General features: G+C 41.0%; 3 protein-coding genes across 5 annotated transcripts in view; 1 reads left to right on the top strand and 2 right to left on the bottom strand.

Moving 5' to 3' along the window:
- Nucleotides 1-19333, top strand: part of LOC123971410 (cytoplasmic FMR1-interacting protein 1 homolog) — a 1205200-nt gene that overhangs the window by 1081809 nt on the left and 104058 nt on the right. The gene's annotated exons all lie outside the window — the stretch shown is intronic.
- On the bottom strand, nt 665-6038 carry traf3ip2l (TRAF3 interacting protein 2-like). Of its 3 annotated transcripts, none has more exons than XM_046050272.1 (10): nt 5796-6038; nt 4667-4751; nt 3699-4357; nt 3509-3551; nt 3341-3405; nt 3155-3252; nt 2566-2634; nt 2271-2387; nt 2088-2162; nt 665-1977 (listed from the first exon to the last, which is right to left on the bottom strand). In XM_046050272.1, the coding sequence occupies exons 2-10, from the start codon at nt 4729-4731 to the stop codon at nt 1888-1890; spliced, it is 1281 nt and encodes a 426-aa protein (XP_045906228.1). In that variant the 5' UTR covers nt 4732-4751; nt 5796-6038; the 3' UTR covers nt 665-1887. The 3 variants fall into 3 exon arrangements, with proteins under 3 accessions (XP_045906228.1, XP_045906227.1, XP_045906226.1); XM_046050271.1 differs by having other exon boundaries at nt 665-1949; nt 4667-4827; nt 5796-6036; XM_046050270.1 differs by having other exon boundaries at nt 665-1949; nt 5796-6035.
- On the bottom strand, nt 6379-18156 carry chd1l (chromodomain helicase DNA binding protein 1-like). Its single transcript, XM_046050219.1, has 25 exons — nt 17997-18156; nt 17632-17744; nt 16734-16840; nt 16133-16238; nt 16009-16040; nt 15776-15857; nt 15517-15679; nt 15047-15202; nt 13851-13943; nt 13655-13751; nt 13436-13509; nt 13089-13199; nt 12082-12196; nt 10856-11009; nt 10287-10473; nt 9817-9962; nt 9413-9576; nt 9112-9305; nt 8867-8965; nt 8686-8756; nt 8359-8473; nt 7711-7819; nt 7350-7613; nt 6923-7004; nt 6379-6692 (listed from the first exon to the last, which is right to left on the bottom strand). Exons 1-25 carry the CDS (start codon nt 18088-18090, stop codon nt 6573-6575), a joined length of 3048 nt encoding a protein of 1015 aa, XP_045906175.1. The 5' UTR covers nt 18091-18156; the 3' UTR covers nt 6379-6572.

Here is a 19333-nt window from a genome sequence, read left to right on the forward strand (position 1 = left end):
TGATGTGTTTCAGATGCCGGTGAGAAACAGGATTTCTTTAACCTCTGCTGGGATGAAAAACACATCTTATTCTGCAAACATTTTCTTTAAATGTGTCACGATGTTACACATGATTTTTCTCTAACCACAGGGAGGTTGTGATGACCTATTTGAGTCTAAACTTGCCGATTCTTGAGAAGCCCTACCACACACCAGGCAGGCAGCTGTGTCAGCTAGTTATCTTGATATGACATCCTGTTTGAGCCTTTCCACATGAGCTACCAGAAGCTGGGGAGAGGCAAAATATTACTCTACTGTAGCTCTACTTCTCCGCTCTCAGGCTGAATTCCTCTACAGTGAAATGAGACGGGCTGCTCGCCTGGGCTCCTGACGGAGCACAAAGTCAAACGCAGCAGTGTGCGGATAGAGCTGTAATTTATGGCAGCACACCTACACCTTCATGTTGTCATGCCTCATTTCCAAGCAGTAAAATGCTTCTCACTGTTTGAAAAAAAACAAGCCCATATAGCCCTGCAGACAAACCAGTCCTAGGTTTCTGCTTGCCTGTGGTGAATTGTCGTGTTTGTGGGCAGCTTAAAAAAAAAATAGTTTCCCAGAGGGGGACATCAGTGTAGGGACACATTTGTGATGCAGGCCAACACACTTATCACCTCCACACACACCATGCAGTTCTACAGTTTTAATTATTACATTTGACTTTTACAATTATTCCACCAAGAATGGTTCCAATGCAGAAAAAAAAAAAAACTGTAACATCGCCTTCATTAATGGACCAAAATGCCTGTTTTTGCATGTTTTAGCCTTTTTTTTCCCTTTTACAACAATGTGTGATTCACATAACCACATGCTCTAGGTTTCAGTAGTTTCATTTGTTTCTTTGCGCTATGACAATCAACATGCAGAGACCATAAACTTAAATCTGTCAGTTAACATCACAGCTGCTCCCATGGTAAACCAACAGGTTGTACTATGTAGTAAAAGGGCTAAAATGTGCAAAAAAAACATGGCCCTTAAGCATTCAGAAAGTCAGCCTTGTTTACCAGTGAAAACATCTTAATGGGGAAAAAAAACCCAAAAAACATTTCAAATAATGCTGAAAAATAATCGTCTCCTCTGTCTGTTATTTTTAACTCTACAAAATACAACTATACCTCCATCCTGCTGTGCAGCTGTTTGCATTAGATGATACACATAATCTGAACAATAATCTGGGTGCGGCAGCATGTACCCGGGGGAATATCTGTCAGTGTTTACTTCCCATCCAAATCCATTATGCAAATATACAGTGATCAAACTATTCATCACATCTGTCATATATTTAATTATACAACATGTGAGTTCCAATAAAATATGATAAATCATTTATGAGGATATTTGTTCAAATTCTAAAAACAATGAATTTAAAATTGCGCTTTTAAAGAACTAAACATTGTCCTTATCAGACTGTAAAGGTAATTAACTTGCAGTAGCACAGGTAAGTAGCACTTGTGGCGTTGTAGCAGGTGGAACATAGAGAGTTTGAGGTAAAAAACATGCAGAGTGGTGCACGTTCACAAGCTGCAGGGTCCAAAATGCTTGTCTGCGTGCCTCCTCTTTTCACATCAGTTCCTGCACTTTTCTGCGCATTATGTGGAAATTAAAGGAACTAATCATACTCATGCAACAAAACCCAGGAGAAAAGTTCACACAGCGCCCTTAACATCACGACAATTTACGCTAAAACACCCTGCACACACACGCCCATTCACCTCAACAATGAGGAGTAGTTCTCCAGAAATCAAGAGTCTTCAGTTCTGAGGTCTCTATATGGGAATGGAGACAATGGTCGGTAGTTCCCCAATAGGAGGTGGATTGTACTTCTCGACCCTCATCAGCCGCCGCAGAATGTCATCCCGATCGCGTGGCCATCCGTAAACGTGCGTGTTTTGAAGCCAGTTCGGGACGTGACACTGTGACCATAAAAACACAGACCACCATCTGAATGTTACATCACACATATTATATGTGTGGTATGTGCTTACTAGGAATGGGAATTGAATGAAGCAAGACTTTACATGCACTCTCCTGTTAGGGAGCACAGAACTAACCTTTTTAGCCCCGGGGAACACAATAGGAATGAACCTGAAATTCTTGCTTCCATTCTGGATGAACTCATTCTGGAGCTAAATGGTACAAACAGAAAAATAATAATAACTGAAATGATAAAAAAGCTCATTAGATTTTAAAGTGAATATTTAAATCTTCATCTGGAATCAGGAGTAGTTGTGAACCTGTTTATGTATGTAAACAGTATTGAAGGTCCTCTCGTCGTTTTCCAGGCCAACAGGGGAGGCTGTCACTGTCTCATAGTACTTGGGACTGATGATGATGATGATCAGGTACTCTTTCTGGGTGAGGGGACAACACAACTATGACTGAGCTGCTTTTTTGTTTTTGTGCTATTATTAAACTGCTTGATAAATCATGTTGAGAGCTCAAGATGGTGCAAATTTATTATAATTGATTTAAGGGCTCTTCTTCTTTTAATCCATTTTTATAAACGTAGAAGTATCTGATTGTTTTTACCTCACTGAGGTACCGCTCCATGAAGTCTATCTTGCTTATGCTCCTGAACTGCTGCTCAAAAATATCAATCTGAAACAAATTAAGAGATGAGTCAGAAAGTTTACCCCCTAAAAAATTACACATTTAATTTAAGACCAAATTCTGACTTGAGAAATGTATAAATTCAAAGATAGACAGTTAAATGTGCAGTAACAATAAAACAAACAACTAAAGCAAGTGAGCGAATGCTAAATTCTTAAAGCTAGCTAGAGATAGCCACGGCTCCCTGTGATTAGCCCCCTAACTGTTATACTCTATCAATTTCAGTGAACTAACATCTTGGTAATTTAATAATAAGTTTTGCCCTCGATAATATTTCCTGAGGTTTTTGCAAAGGTTTACATCAACGATTTTTTTGTGGTAAAAAAAAAGTCCAAAAATACATAAAATAAAACAATTACATGAACCCTGTTAAAGTTTCCCCAGCAAGCTTGAAAACTATAAACCCACTTTTTCCTCAACTTCAGCTTTTGTGGAGTGACTGCTCTCTGTATAACAGTAGAGTCCCTAATAAGCAGTTCCTATGCCATAAAAAACAACTTGTACATACATGCGTATCAAAGCCGTTGTGTCGCAGCAGAGCAACAAAGTTGATGATCTCATTGACATGCTTATCGTTGTCTGCTTCGTAAGTGACAAAGACCTTCCCTGTAGAGCAATTAATAAATAGTTAAAGGGGTGTACAGCAGCTCAGCCAATAATCAGATTATCTGCAGTCCTGCAGGTCACTACTTACTCTGCTCCAGAGAGAGTGGTGTGCTATAAGGAGGGTGTTTCTCTTTAGCTGGAGCGTTGTGGCCACTGTAAGGAGTTAAAGATCATTTTTAATCACTGCTAGAAAGATTCAACATGTTCAGTTGAGTGGCTCAGATGTGTCTACTGTGATGCAGAATTATAAACTCACATTTGTGTGCATCCAGCTCCAGGAAGTCTGTAGTCACCAGGATCTAAAGCAGTAAAAACAGAATGAAGAAAAAATCTCTTATAGGCTTACTGCTTATGATACTGTAGCAGGATGAACAAAACACTAATTTACTGCTCCTGTCACTATTTCGTGACTGGCAGTAATGTGGGGTTGATAACAGCAGACTTACAGTGCTGGCCATAAGCTGTGTGGTACTGAGGCCAGGGGTGCTTGTTGGCCATAGCGCCCCCATTGAAGGCCTCTGCAGGGCACTGTGCACAGCAGGAGCATGGAGGCAACGTATGGCGACACAAGTTAGCAGAAGGCGGGTTGGAGCACAGAGAGAGCGGCTGCTCTAAGTTGCTCATACCAGTGCTGTGTCTTCCAGGGAGGGACACAGACTTGCCCCCTGAAAGGCAGCTATCTCCAGAACAGCTGGAGTAATCTTTCTGGCTCAGATAGGACGGCAGGCTATTGGGATAACTGGACCAGCTGCTAGCAAAGCTTGGGTGGAGCAAGGCACCATTGGCCTGGCTGGGGAACGGAGTGGGCTGGCTGTACCCAGCAGGTATGCTGCAGGGAGGCTGGTACAGGAAGTAGCTAGGGCCAGGTTGTGGGAGAGTGTGGTTGTGTTTGTGTTCCTGCTGTCTGTCCAGCCTCTCTCTGCCGAACAGAGAATCATCAGCGGAGGTGGTGCGCTCAGGGAGGGGGCAGTGGTCATCAGGGTTAGACGTGGAGTCTGGCTTGTTGACACAGCTGGCTTCTCGCTCCTCCGTGCTCATGGTCTCATCGTCCTCTTCAGGTGTGTTGTGGTGGCCGTTAGGGTACCTGCTCAGCTGGCTGACGTGACTGTGAGCAAGAAACAGATTATTTATCACCATTATATCAAATGATCTAGTGGAACTGCTGTTTCAGGTGTACCGAGTAACAGGGTGCTCTGGTTTAATCATTTCTGATCAATGACAGCTATATCCTGTGGCTGATTAAAACTACATCCATATTTACACACATCAGCACAACAGGCAGCATGTCGGGTTGTATACTGTACTGCATTTTGTAATGTCTAACAATGAGCAGCTGTGACTTAGAGGTAGAGTGGGTTGCCTAGTAATTGGAAAATGGGTAGTTGGATACCTGAAGCATCCTTGTCATGCTCACCTATTTGGGGCTGAAGCTGAGTTGACTGAAGCGGGCAGCATCATTGGGCCTCTTCCTCCTGACATCCATGTGTATCTTCTTTAAGCTGCACCCAAAATTCGCAGAGGTGTCATTTTAAATAAAGCCGGCCAGTCATCTCATTTAAAGTACAGCAGCTTCATCTACGTAGAGATGACAAGTTAGCATAAAGAGAATCCTAAAATGACTTGTCTTTTTTAAAATCAGCCCACACTTGCTGCTGGTGTCTTAATTTGCATGAGAGCACTTTGAGTACACAACAAAGTGTCTCCCACACACGGGACTTTTCTCTAAATGTTTAGTGGTTAAATACTAAGGAGACAAATGAACTTACATATGGGAAAAAGAAAATGATACAGAAACAGGCCTCAGATGGAAAATGAATCAAACCACAAAACTTCCACAAGATAAAATATTTGTCTCTGGATTTCTGAGTATGACATGTTAATAATATTTCACATATATCCCGACTATAGGCTACTTTTCAAACAACATACACATTAAAAAATGAAATAAAACAAATGACAGTTTAGACAGAAAAGGTATTTTCAGGGTCACATGAATTAATTTTCTATGTTCACATACAACTCAGTATAACATAAACCTCTTTAATGTGAATTTAGGACTGTAAAACCTAATTAGGTGGGCTTACCTTCCAAAACTGCCCTGGTAGTTCCTGTAAATACACTCATTAAAAGCCTCTCTGTGGTCGCGCACACACATTGTTTGCCCTTTCCACTGAAGTTGACCCACATGTCTCCGACTTTTTATGTCGCACCGACTTCATGCACTTCAACGTAAAGGTGAAAAAACAAACAACATATCATTGTAGCCTATCTGTAGGCTACGCACTTTGAAACTGCTGCGGTGTTTTCAGAAACCGTAGTACATAGGCAGCGACATTTTGCATCGTTTCGCCATAGTTCGCAAGGTATCCCGAAGTTAAAAGGTTAATTGTTAAAAAAAACTACTTCTCAAAATAAATGTTTTCTGACCCGTGTTTTATTAAAAGCGTTAGGAGCACACATAAGCTTAAAGTACTTACACCAAATTTTTAATCACAGTAGGCCTAAATTAAAACTGTAATTAACGTTACTTAACGTAAACTTACCGTCGGTGCCCCAGCTTCAGAAGTCTCCTACAGGTAACTCTCAGCCTCCTCCGTGTCGACAAATGTACCGTCACAAATATACTTTACAATGATAACAGATGTAACGACTTTGAAGTATGCCAAAATATAAATGTTTAGTCGTCCATTTGTGTCACCAAGACAGATGAAAAACATCGACGCACGAGATGAAAAGGTTCTTTAGTATGCCGACGCGCAGCACCGCCCCGCGTGCAAACTCCACCTTTCACTCTTCGTGTGCGTGCGCAGACGTTTTACTCTTGTTGTGGGGACATACGTCAGTTTACAGTCACATTGGGGCATTTTACAGTGAAGAACTGGTTTAAGGTTAAGTTTAGGGTTAGGCAGGTTAGTAGATGCCATGGTTAGGATTAGGGTAAGTCTTCAGAAATTAAGTCAATGTTATATCCTCTGAAGTGATGGATACAAGACTGTGTGTGTGTGTGCCTACAGTCTATGATGTGTGCATGAGTGTGCGCTTCACTTCCTCCACATACATTGGATTTATTGCTGGTGTTCCTACAGAGCTGTAGGGTTAGGGTAAGCTGTAATCACCCAGCACAAGTGTGAACACAAACCTCCAGCACAGAGAGGTGTTTGTTTATTTACTCCTGATTTCACATATGAATCAATGATTGCAGACTGTTTTCAAATTATTTGACATTTAGTATATTTTCAAGCAGCCACCTGAGTTCATTCAGTTCATTTGAGCTTCACACTTTTTTTAAAAAAACAAACACACAGTGAAACACAGTGTTATCAGAACAGATGTAGGAACAGTGCAGTGTTGACTTTCTGTTGTTTGGAGAAGCAGGACTCTAGCCAGGCCTTCTGCACAGGGACAGCCTGAGTGTACTCACGCACCAGATCCTGGAGCTCCTGGTGCACACAAATCATAAAGTACAATTAAAAACTAAATACTGTTAGGTTGTTTCTCCATGCTTTTCCTTATCTGTTGCTTCTGCTTTTGAATAAAGGTCTTGAAAGTCTCAATCTAATTATCCTTCAACGAAAGAAAGGTGTCTCACCCCTGAAAAAGTGCATTAGGGGAAACACTGGTGTAAGGGAAAGGTCAGATTACTATCAGTGAACCTAAGCGAGATACTCACCTGTGAGTGGAGGCTGCTCTCCACCTCTGCAACTATGTGGGTGACCTCCGGACTCATGATCTCCTCTTCATCTCCATCATAAGTGCACTGCAGCTAAGGAGCGGTGACATTTTTTACAATGTACTCATTGCACATCTGAAACCCACTGCAGTGGTTTTAATGCTTCGCAGACCCTTCTCTACACACAACCACCCACACATTCACACGGACTGTTAAAACACAGTAGCTAACAACTGCTTTTTAAACAGTTTCACAGGCTGATTATTGGACAATTCGTCATGTCTATACAATACCTCACCTGGAAAGATGAAAAATGAAAAATATGTTTTTCAACCTAAACTGCATACCATGAATCCTCTACCAACAAGTGATAATTCTAGTTTAACAGCATAATACTGTGATGAAGACACCCAGTCTGAAAGGATATGTAATAAGGTAGCGGGCCAGCCTCTTCCTCTCTGATGCAGGCAGGTTGTAGAAAAACACACGGACTCCCCTCATGAAACTGGGTAGCTCTGCGGGGCCAGGGCTCTGGTGGGGAGCTGAGAGGCTGAGGCTTTCTGCCTCCGTCTCGTCAGTCAACCTGTTTGAGTTACGCAACTGCGGCTCAGGAGAAGATGTTGACATTAGGGTCGTAGAAGTGGATGCCTGAGGTGAAGCTGTGTTCTTTGCTGTTCTGCTGTGATAGTATCTGTCAGTCAAATTAAGGGAAAATTACAACTTGTCAGACAGATTCTGAGAAACATACCCCATGTTAGATTTCATCTGTTGAGAACTTGAAAAGATACATGAATGTGGGGATGCCTCTGGAAGCCAGGTGTTTCCTGATGAGCCTCTCGGTGCCATACCAGTTGAAGCCTTTGGTGGAGTGACCTATGCGAGGAAGATGTACGCTTGCTTTGTGGGGAAAAACACAAAGAGAAACGGTCAGTAGGGGGTTATCATGACCTCCTGCATCTCCTATGTTTTTAAACTCAGCTCGAGCTGAACGGCAGGGGCGACTGTCACTGTTGTTCAGAGAGATTTACCAACATGAAACATTGCGAGATGAACAAAGACAGAAGCAAGCAAGTCGTTTTAGCCCCGGGTGGTTTCTATTGTGCAGAGGGAAATCAAAAAACTTCTTATGCATTCTCTAGTAATTATTGTCAAGTAACACACACTGATGCCACCAAGATAACACAGAGTATGTGTCTGCAGTATGAGCTCTGCAGATCTTGTCAGTCAGGTCTAACATTAATTCAACACATCTTGCCCCTCCTTTTATTCTGTCCTTCCTGGCGTAATTATCTGCATGGGTTATTGGCAAGTTTAGCATGGATGACTTGACTCTAAAAATACCTTGATTTTAAAAATGTACTATTAACAGACTACAGGAAAAGATGTTCTACTTAGTTTTTGTAAAAAAGACTTGAATATTCAGTGATTCACTGTACCCTTATTTCTTTTGGCTGCAGCGTAAATCTTCTTCAGACCTTCATCCAGAGCAGTTAGAAGGATCCCAGACAAGTTGTTCGCTTTGTCTCTTTGCTGTGCCACTATCAGGGCCAACTGAAGTAACAGGAAGGATATTGAAACAGGTTATGGCATTATCTTATCATTGTCACAGTCTTGCCACTCTGCCACAACTTCACAATTCTGCAACCGCATATAAACCCAAACGCGTTGTATTGCACAGTTGATCACTATACTGCAAAGAAGTAGCATGTATCATGGAATAAGTGTGCAATCCAGGAAACAAGTTACATTTAAACAGAACCTACTTGATCCTGGCCATCTAATCTGGACTGTTTGTCATCAATGGGGAAGAGCAGCACGTTTCCAAGGTCCAAATCTGAAATAAATAATAATATCTTGACACTTTTTGGGCTTCGTTCTCAACCAGACTTTACAGATAAAGATGTTTAATGTCATAACTCTTTGTTATCTTTGCAGTCATCTTACCTTTCATCTTGCCAGCCAACTCATACTTCTTTCGTGGTTCATCCGATCTCACCTCTAGAGCCGTAAACAGGCCTCCCCTGCCCCACCGGCCTGAGTCATCTAAACAGAACCACATTAGCTACTTACCATAAATACAACACATACTGTAGAAGAAGTGCTGACGCGATACTTCGTTTCTCTTTATCAGTCTATCACACAAAGTGACATGTTGCTATTGTAATGAGAAGGTAATACAGGTTTCATACCAACACAGTGGACAATGATAGCATCTTTTTGAGCGGCGTGAGGATGAGTAACATCCCCTAGAACATAGTGGATGGCCGTGCTGTCAGAGTCTGTGGAGCACACGCTGCTGTCATCTTCTTCTTCTTCTTCTTCTTCACTGTCCACAGACGGCAGGCATAGTGATCTGTAGCCACAAGACTCCCACCATGCCATTCTGTAGAAGAAAAAAAAAGAAATGCTGTTTGTGTCAACAGTGTCTGAGCTCAGTGGGTGAAGTCACTTAGAGCTACAATAAAAACCTATGAATTGACAAATCTTTACTTTTTCTTATATTTCTGCTCTTGTTGCTTCTTCTTCACGTCCTCCTGAATTTTGGCTCTCTTGGCTGCAGCCTCCTCCCTTTTCTGGCGCCTCAGCTCCAGCTCAGCCTCAGTAAGAGGTTTCCTCTTCCTCGTTGGAATGCCAAGGGCTACAGACAGTGAAAGCTGGGAAAACACAGACAATCACACAGTTAGCCACATAGTTAAGCATTACAGCTGGTTATATTAAGTTAACAACTGATGCACACCGAACACTTCCTACAAGTGCAGCTTCACATTAAATGCATTCATTAAAAAACTATATATAGTCCCTTTAAGGAATGCAAGTTAAATAAATTCCTTGTCAAATTTGAAAAACAAATGAAAACATGTTCCCATCAGTTGGGGGTGAAGACAGACTCTTACTCCAGCTTTGTGTCGTAGAGCTCGTCCCTCCCCTGCAGCTCTCTGGAACTCAGCCAGCTGCTCATCTAACAAACGGTCAAAGCTTTTCTGGTCTTCAGAGCTGGGGTCCTTACTGTAGTCTTTCCCCTCAAAGCAGTACATGTGGTCTGAAGGATGAGACAGCATGATAGTGAGTGTACTTTTTCACCACCAGCAGAGTAACTTCTACTGATACTACTAGGAAAAGTAAGTATGAACCTAATGGATAAAATCTGAGGTGTATTTTCATGTGTGGTTATGTTTATGAGTGAGAACCAAAAGTAAAAGTCAGATGTTTCCATGCCAGACTGACCTATTGAACAACAGAGCACACCAGTGCAATTCTAACCAAGTTGTGAAATCAAATGCACACGTGTTGACCTCAAACCAGGTTAAGACCTGAACACTCATGAGGCCACAGTAATATGAACACTAAAAAAAACAAAACATACTCTGCCTGTCACATTCAGAGCTGCTCTCTTCTTCCTCATCCTCTTCTCTGAGAGAGGTAAAGTCTTCGTCATCCAGCCACTGACCATCACATGATGGACCGAGGATCTTCTCCAGTTTCACATCCTGCACAGAGCTGTCGTCGGATGACAAAAGCTTATCTACCCCAAACTTCAAGATCTCACTTAGCTTTGGGGGACAGGAAACATGAGAAGCAACTTATTTTTTGTATAAAATTGGACACAAACACAGAAACTGGGGACTGCATTAGCGCACTTTAGATTTATTAAAAAACTTCTTTCTTTACACATTTTTATTTGCAGCATTATATGTTGATATTTATATTGTAATAGACACTATATTAACTTATGGGGAGAAAACCGTAAGTCAGAAACTGAGCACCCCCTTAAAGCCAAAATGGCAACAGCCTCGTTTCATATCACCTCTGCAAAGATTCAACTGTGAGATTAGCCTCCTTCTATCGAAGCATGGAATCTTCAACTATTCAGGGTCACCCCTAGACTGCATGATTTAAAGAATATAGATAATGGTTTTGTTTGAGTGCCCAAACCTGCAGTCCTGCAGCAGCTGAATGAGCTTGGTCCAACAAAGAGAAGCGTCCTTCTTCAATAACAGTGTTGGTAAGGTGCAACTTGGACACAGCACGAGAGTACATTATTTCCTCCACAGTGTCTCTTGCCAGTAGGCGAATCACTTTCACAGGCCTGTAATAAGTAACAGTCAAAGATTAAAGGGGTTTTCCAGCAATTTAGTATTGCACTTCAATTAAGTTGGGGGATTTGTGAGAGACATATCTATAATTCCCATGATGCAGACAACTTTCATAAACGTTTAGTGCTTATTGGATGCCTTTAAATTTAAATGCCCCTAATCTATAACACAGGTTCCTGTCAAATATTTCAGCCTTTAAGGGGAACTCCACCGAAGTATGTTTCCAGGTGTTGGTGAGAACTACTACATGTGTAAAACAAGTTGTATGAGAGCCTTTTTGCCATCGTGACATGAAACAGTAGTTTCTCGGTTGACATGGTGATTATCTAATGAGTGCCATGATGGGGAATAACAATTAGACAATCCCCGTTGTCAAGCTGTTGCTAGCTGTGAGCTGGAACTAAGGAGGAGTAATAACAATGGCAACAACTACTCTCGAGGCTGTTCTAAATTTATAGCAGCCCAACATCGTAGTTTTTACTGCGCTCCGCTTCACTCTTAAAACCCTGCAAAATCAGTATGTTGGCATGGCTACGAATCAGGACTGACTTAAGGTTTAGGCAGAAATGTTGGTCTCTAGTGATTGGTTAGGGAAAACCAAATCCCTCTCCCCCACAGGAATTGGCTAGAGTAGAGGCCATCTCAGAATGAAGACGGAAATGAAGTGTAAAGAAAATGAGGAAATTCTCCAGAGGGAGCTGTGTGAAATTCATCTCTGCTTGAGGCCTGCTAGCCTAACGCACCAAAATCTCTGACTGAACTGTCGCTGGTCAAGTTGCATTGTGGGTAATATATGCGCCAGGGGTTGATGAAGGAGAAGAATGTGTGGGATAAAAATGACAATATCTTTGCTTGTGCTGCAGGACTTTTTTTACTCACTCTCCACCAGAGTACTGTTTCCACTCTAAGTACAGATAACCCAAATGGTATCATCAAGGTATTCTCCATGACAAATAAACTGACCTCTATGAGTAAAGTCGTGGCATGTCCCTTTAACAAATAGTACTTAGCACAGCTAATCAAGGTGGAATACTGCAATGTAGCATGCTCGGAATGATTTTTCACCTGTTCTGACCAATCCGATGGCAGCGTGCAGCAGCCTGCAGGTCATTTTGAGGGTTGAAGTCACTGTCCATAAAAATGACTGTGTCAGCAGATGTAAGGTTCAAGCCCACTCCTCCTGCAAAGATAACTTGTTAGGAAGCCAAAGCATGATGTCTGAAAACAGTGCACACATAATATCTACATGCTTATTTACTCAAATAACATCAAAAAATATAGAGACAAAGTGACACGCCGTGACAGGAAATTTGGTTTCTCTCTTCTGACACCACTGCATAAAAGCATAAGAGAAGTCACTGGCCTTATTTACACTAGTGTATCATCCTGCCGCAGCTCTTATCTCTGTGTTATCAGTCCCTTTTCTTCTCTCAGCTACTTCCATGAATGCAGCAGTAGATTTAGATATGCAGGAAAGCATGCAAGTGCAGCTCAGTCACTGGTATCTACAAACTCACAATGAATCAGTTTCAGCATCTTTACCAGTTAACTTTTCCAGACTTAAAAGTTCTGTACATGAGATTCTGAACATTAATACAGCAGCAAACAACTATTTGCCTCTCTGCGCTTTGTTTATACAGCCGGTCCGGCAACATGCACACAAGTCCCTGCGTGTGAAACTGTTCGTCAGTGAGGAAAGCGACATAAAGGCTTTTTCTTTTCTCATCCAACCCTGTGAATGAAGGGTGTATTTCGATCCAAACCAGAGTTGGTGATTGTTGGAAGTGTGGAAAGACTAACAAAGACGGTGTGTTTTACAATGGGTCACGGCACCCATTTGTTTTGTTCTGAGATGCTGGTGCTCTAATGCTATATTTAGTGGCAACGAATGTCGCATATAGCTCCTTTAATACAGGTATTGCAAACGATAGTAAAAATAATGAAAAAGGAAATACTATTCCCAATATTTTGCATTCATGCAAAAAGCGCATTATGAATATAAGTGATACTGTTTAATCAGACACAGAACAAGGACAAGACAAGTTTGTCTTGCTGTTGATAGTTTCAGTCACCTGCTTTAGTGCTGAGAAGAAAGACAAAGATATCTTTGCTGCTGAAGTTCTTCACGGCTAGATTTCGTTCTTCCCCTCGGACGGATCCATCCAGTCGTTCATAGCTATAACCTGAATTAAAAAAAAGTTTAGCACTTATCTGTGGAGATATTAAGACTCTTGATATTTTAAAGGAATGGATAGGCTGTTGACAGGATTAGAATTGGACTGTCAAGATATAAGACAAGCAAAATGTTGGCAAAATGTGTTTATGTGTAATGTTTTTGAAGACACTGAAGTATCTGACGGTTAAAGTCAGTGTGAGTAAGGGTCTCAGTTGTTACAAGGTCTACGCATCCCCTGTTCACCTCTGTACTCCATGTAATCCTGAAGTATGTCCAGCATCCTCGTCATCTGAGAGAACAACAGTATCCGATGTCCCCTTCACACACAAACATGAAAAGAGAAATAAAGTGAGACATTATTTATAGAGGAATAAGTGACTTAAAATATGCAAATATCATGTGGTGTCAGACTGGGCCTTAGCTGCCACCAGGTGGAGCCCAATGTCAACTACATCATCTGACCCTTTGTGAAGGTAAGTCAGCATGCTTTCCAAAAGGCAAAGTTTCCCACTGGCTTCAACGAGATGCTCCCCTATCTCAAAAGGCTCCGGTTCCACCCCTACCCAAGAAACAGTTCAAAATGTTAAAGGATAACATGTGCTTCTTTATCCCTTTTGAGATCTTGTTCAGTTTTCGTTTATCACTGAGCACATCTCACCATCAAACAGGTATGGGTGGTCAACACACTTTCTCAGGTTCATCAAGATGTTAAGCAGTCGGTTCTTGTTACTTTGCTGATTTCCAAAAGCCTCTGAAAACAGAGATTTGTGAGAGGTGAGTGTATGATTATTTATGATCCAAATAATAACAGAATTCTGCTAAGGCTTATACACCAATAAGCCATAACATTATGACAGGTGACGTGAATAACACCGATTGTGTCATTACCATGACACCAGTCTGTAGCGGGGATATATTAGGCAGCAAGTGAACATTTTGTTGATGTGTTAGAAGTAGGAAAAATGGGCAAGCGTAAGGATTTGTGTGACTTTGACAAGGGCAAAATTGTGACAGCTAGACGACTGGGTCAGAGCATCTCGTGTAGGGTGCTCCTGGTCTGCAGTGGTACCTATCAGAAGTGGTCCAAGGAAGGAAAAGCGGTGAACTAGAGACATGGTCACGGGCGACCAAGGCTCTTTGATGCATGTGGGGAGCGAAGGCTGGCCCATTGGAAAAGTTAATCCTGGTTCTGATAGAAAGGCGTCAGAGGAGACCATGCATCGCAGGTTGTTGCGTATGTGGCTGCAGCTGCAGACCAGTCAAGGTGCCCACACTGACCTTGTCCCCTGCCAAAAGCTCTTACAATGGGCACATGAGTATCAGAACTGGACCACGGAGCAATGGAAGAAGGTGGCCTGGTCTGATGAATCACGTTTCTTTTACATCACATGGATGGCTGGGTGTATGCGTGTCACTTATGTGGGGAACACATGGTACCTGGTTGCATTATGGGAAGAAGCAAGCCGGCGGGGGCAGTGTGATGCTTTGGGCAACATTCTGCTGGGTCCTGCATTCATGTGAATGTTACTTTGACACATACCAACTACCTAAGAATTGTTGCAGACCATCTACACCCTTCAGTATCGGTGTACTTGAAAATTTCACACACAAACCAGGTTTACGGTAATTTATAAACAGTGTCACCATTACATTGTTTCTCCGCTAGAGAGCACTGACGTGTTGCTTTTTCAACAGTGAAATGCCACTTTGCATGTATCTTGGCAACAATTCCTTAAAAAGCTAATCTAAAGGATCTGATTGTTTATGTTATTTAAAATGACTACTGGCCGGTATATCATTATTGGATTTATTTAGCTATAGGTCAGGCTATATACCACAGTGCTGAAGTCTCACCCAGATCCTTCATCAGAATGGCTTTGTAGTATTTTTTCTGCAGAGCAGACATGCCGTGGTAGACCACCAACTCCGTCTTCTTCGGCAGATCCACAGCTACTTCTGACTTGACTCTACGCAGGAGGAAGGGCTCCAGGACACTTTGCAGCTCAGCAGCTGAAAACAGAAGCACAGTATGCAGGACCCAATATGCCAGCATTGATTAAATGAGAAGTTTTTTGCTAAACAGAAAAAAGTACAGCACATCAATTACATCCCAATTTATGTAACGAATATTTTCTTATCTTTCCAAATTCAGGAAAGCGAAACGTGCGTTCCTATTAAGGGTGAAGCTTAATAGGAACGCACGTTTAACATCACAGGAAACTTTAATTACTACTGATCTAATGCCTACTTCTACTTGGTCACATGACCATCATGCTACCTGATTGTAGTAAGAAAGACAAAAACAAAAATGATGCCTATCATACCAAGAGCAGGTTGACTTTGTACATCAGAGTAAGAGTTGACGAAGTCGTCCGTCTCATCAGCTGTAAAGATGCTGGGCTGAATGAAGCTCAGCAGGGAGTAGAGCTCCTGTAGGTTGTTCTGGATGGGAGTCCCTGTCAGCAGGACTCTGAAACCAACTGAGAACTGCAAAAGACACGCACAGGGGAAAGTTGAGAAACAATGCTTAAAGTGGGAACGACAAAGAAACAAGACAGCCCAAAACCAGGTGCAGCCATATACCTGTGTCAAGGTTTTGTGCAATAGTGAATTCTGGTTCTTCAGTCTGTGAGCTTCGTCTACCACAAGCACCTTCCAGTTCCACCTGAGGAGCACAGTGAAGAAGTATTGATTACATGGAACAGGGACCAATGTATGTAAACTGACTATTATAGCTTTATAGCATTATTCCTCATGATGAGATCCATGTCATCTCAGAATCTCAGTGACCAAAACTCAATGCAGAACTCACGCACCGTCTCAAGAATGAAGCATCTTTTAGACACAGCTGTAAATCACAGAATTGGGGAAAAAAAACGTCAGTCAGTTTCAAGGTAAATTTTAGTTCATTTTGTTCTCACTGAATCTAAAGCCGCATACCTCATATGTAGTGAGCAGAACATGAACATCCTGTGTTTCCCTCTGAAGTTCAGCCCGTCTCTCTTTGTCCCCCTTGTAACACAGCACAGTCAGAGATGGGGCGAAGCTATAACCAAGAAAAACACAAGTTTACAATGTTTACATACTATGATGCACGGTGTTATGAGTAGACTATCAGTTTAAATACAGAAAACAGATGATTGATATTAGGGCTGGGACAATATGCTTATGTCCTAATTCAATAAGCAATACATGTATTGCGTTTTTTAAGATATGCAATTCAATATTACAATTTATGTTTGCTATTTTAACACCAGACCGTGGGAAAATATATATAAAAGTGGTAAATAAAATATTTTAAGTAAACAACTATATTTATTTGCTACTGCCATAAGAATTAAGGAATTAAAATGATCAAATTAAAATTAATGAATGAATTTGTGATAAATAATTAAGAAAAAGCAAAAAACAATATATTATAATAATCTAACAATCAATAATTAATTGTTTCTTGAGCCTGGAATTAGAGAGAAAAAGAATCACGATTCTTAAGAAAAAAAATTTTTTCCGACCGCTAATTCATATATGAATATGATTATACCATTCCAACTCCCTCCGCCAGTTCTCCATGACAGAAAGAGGACTCAGCACCAAGAATGGACCTTTCCTGCCGAGAGCTCCTGACATGTACACCAGCAGAGAGATCGTCTGAAGGGACAAATCAGGATCATGAATTCTTGACAATATCCAGTCCTGACACATTTTTACACGGCAGTTAACAGTTCCTATGTCATTTATGAGCCATGCATTGAAATACATCCAGCTCAGTGCAATTACTGTGACGAGTCTCAGTTGTGGAAACATGTTACAGCTGCTCAATATCAATTCATCTGTACTGGGCAATATTAGCATAAAAATATGTTACTGGTATACAGTACAAACAATATCAAAATGATGGCCAAAGTTTCTGTATCTGCCCTGTATGCATTAGTATCTGCCCTGTATGCATTAGTATCTGCCCATTCTTCCAACTTCCAAGTCCACCAGGTGTGCCAGTGTACCATACAAGTAAGCCTGGATACAGAATGCATTAAACGCAGCCATTATGGCATGTCTATAAACATGAACCAGATTTTGCCCTTGCTTTCAGTGGCAGTAACATTGTGACAGTCAACATTCTGAATAAAACATATTCAAAACTGTTTCAAGGATTAACTATGTTGTGCTCATAAACAGTGAGTGTAGAAGTGCAACAACTATTATTTTAATTATTATCAAGTGGCCAACACAATCATTAAAGACCAAAGGTGACGTTGTCCTATTGCTTGTTAGTCCAACATACACTCTAAAGACATTGCATTTACTATCATATAAAACAGAAAAAGCAGCAAGTCCTTAATTCTTGGGATTTGGCTGAAACGGTCTGTTATTCGTATCTGTTTAAAACATTGTCATGCATCAATATTATTAGTTATGAGGAAGACTGGTGGGTGCCACACCTGACAGGTTTTTCCCAGACCCATCTCATCTCCTAAAATGCATCCCTGCTGGTTCTTCAGGCACTGGGTTAACCACTGCACGCCATCCAGCTGGTAAGGTCTCAGCTGTATCCCTGCGAGGAGACAAAGTTACAGCTGGGACTCGTTTTAACCGAACGTGAGATGAATAATGGAAATAATAGACAACTAGTAGGAGAACCGTCAAAGTTATTAGTGTGAGAGGACAAAACAAATACGGCTGTTCAGCTAGGTAGTAAAGTTATTTAACAGTTAACGTTAACCAAATGAATAAACACAACTCGATATTGGTTAATGATTTTAACGTTACGTTACTCGTCTAACTTAACTTCCGTTGACAAACACACCTCTTAAACCCAACTTCTGCAAGTCGCTCTGAGCTACGGCCGTCTTCTTCTTTTCCGCTACGCTGTTTTTTATTTTCAACAAAATTTCTGTCATGTTTCCAGACGTAGTATGAAGTATCACAGACAGGCGACTCCTCAGTGTTTGTTGTGTTCAGCTACACTTCCTGACTGGGTCACGTGGGGCAGGGGGAAAAGGCGCACGGCTCTGTCAAAAACAGTGCAGCGTTCAAAAACGTAGGCCACCTCACAAATACAAATATGACCTATGTTTTAAAAATACAGTTAAACAATATAAGATAACTTACCGTACATTCGTAATATTTTAAATAGGTAGCTTAAGTAGTAAGTACAAAGTAGCATGTAATTTAAATCATGCTAAATCATGAAAAGTTGTATTAGGCCTACTGTAGGCTACACCACTTGTGGAAATACTTGATACTTTTCATCACTAACTGTATGTGGTGAATATGAAAAATATTACAATATATGACAAAAAACTGTAATTTCAAATGTTTTGGAAATTCAACCCCGCAAGGCATTACAAATAAATCCATCTAATTATCTTTGGGCTAAAAAATGACACTTAACACAGACCTGAGGGAGAGGGAGGGGGATGACATGTAGCAAATAATCGAACCCTTGGTGGCAGGCTGCTGGTTCCACAGATTGCTCAGGTTCTGCTGACTTGTTTTCTGTGAGGAGGACTGCAACTCCCTAATTGCAGGCAGCACACAGCATAATGTTTCTGGGTGCTCTGGTTCACTGTGTCTCTGACTCTGGTCTGGTGAATGTGCCTAGATGACTAGAGTTCATCCTACTTGAGTTTCTGAGTTTTTTCTATTTATTTCCATCTATTAAAACTCACCACCTCTACCACACACACACACACACACACACACACACACACATATATCATAAATATTCAATGTAAGTATACACTGATAGATGTCACAATTATCTACATTAAATATACATTTTACATTGATAAAAACAAATCATTTGAGCATAAACTAAATAAAGATTGGGTAAAATGAGTATTGATGAATGCAAAAGACATATCCAGCTCATATACATTTTAATAATAATAGTTTTGGAATGAAAATGGCCAACTGCGTTTTCGTTAACACACTCGTTTATCTCTAGGTCATCAAGCCTTTTACTTTACTTCCGTGGTGGATAAACACAAGGTATGGCTAAATAGATAAATTATACACATTTTTATTTAGCATTATATATTAACATATTTACAACTGGTAAAGTAAATCTCTACCTCATTTTGAAAATAACTTATATACACTAAAACTAACATAAAAATAACATATTTACTCATGCATTGG

Source organism: Micropterus dolomieu, linkage group LG05, assembly GCF_021292245.1.
Source record: "Micropterus dolomieu isolate WLL.071019.BEF.003 ecotype Adirondacks linkage group LG05, ASM2129224v1, whole genome shotgun sequence".
Taxonomy (NCBI): Eukaryota; Metazoa; Chordata; class Actinopteri; order Centrarchiformes; family Centrarchidae; genus Micropterus; species Micropterus dolomieu.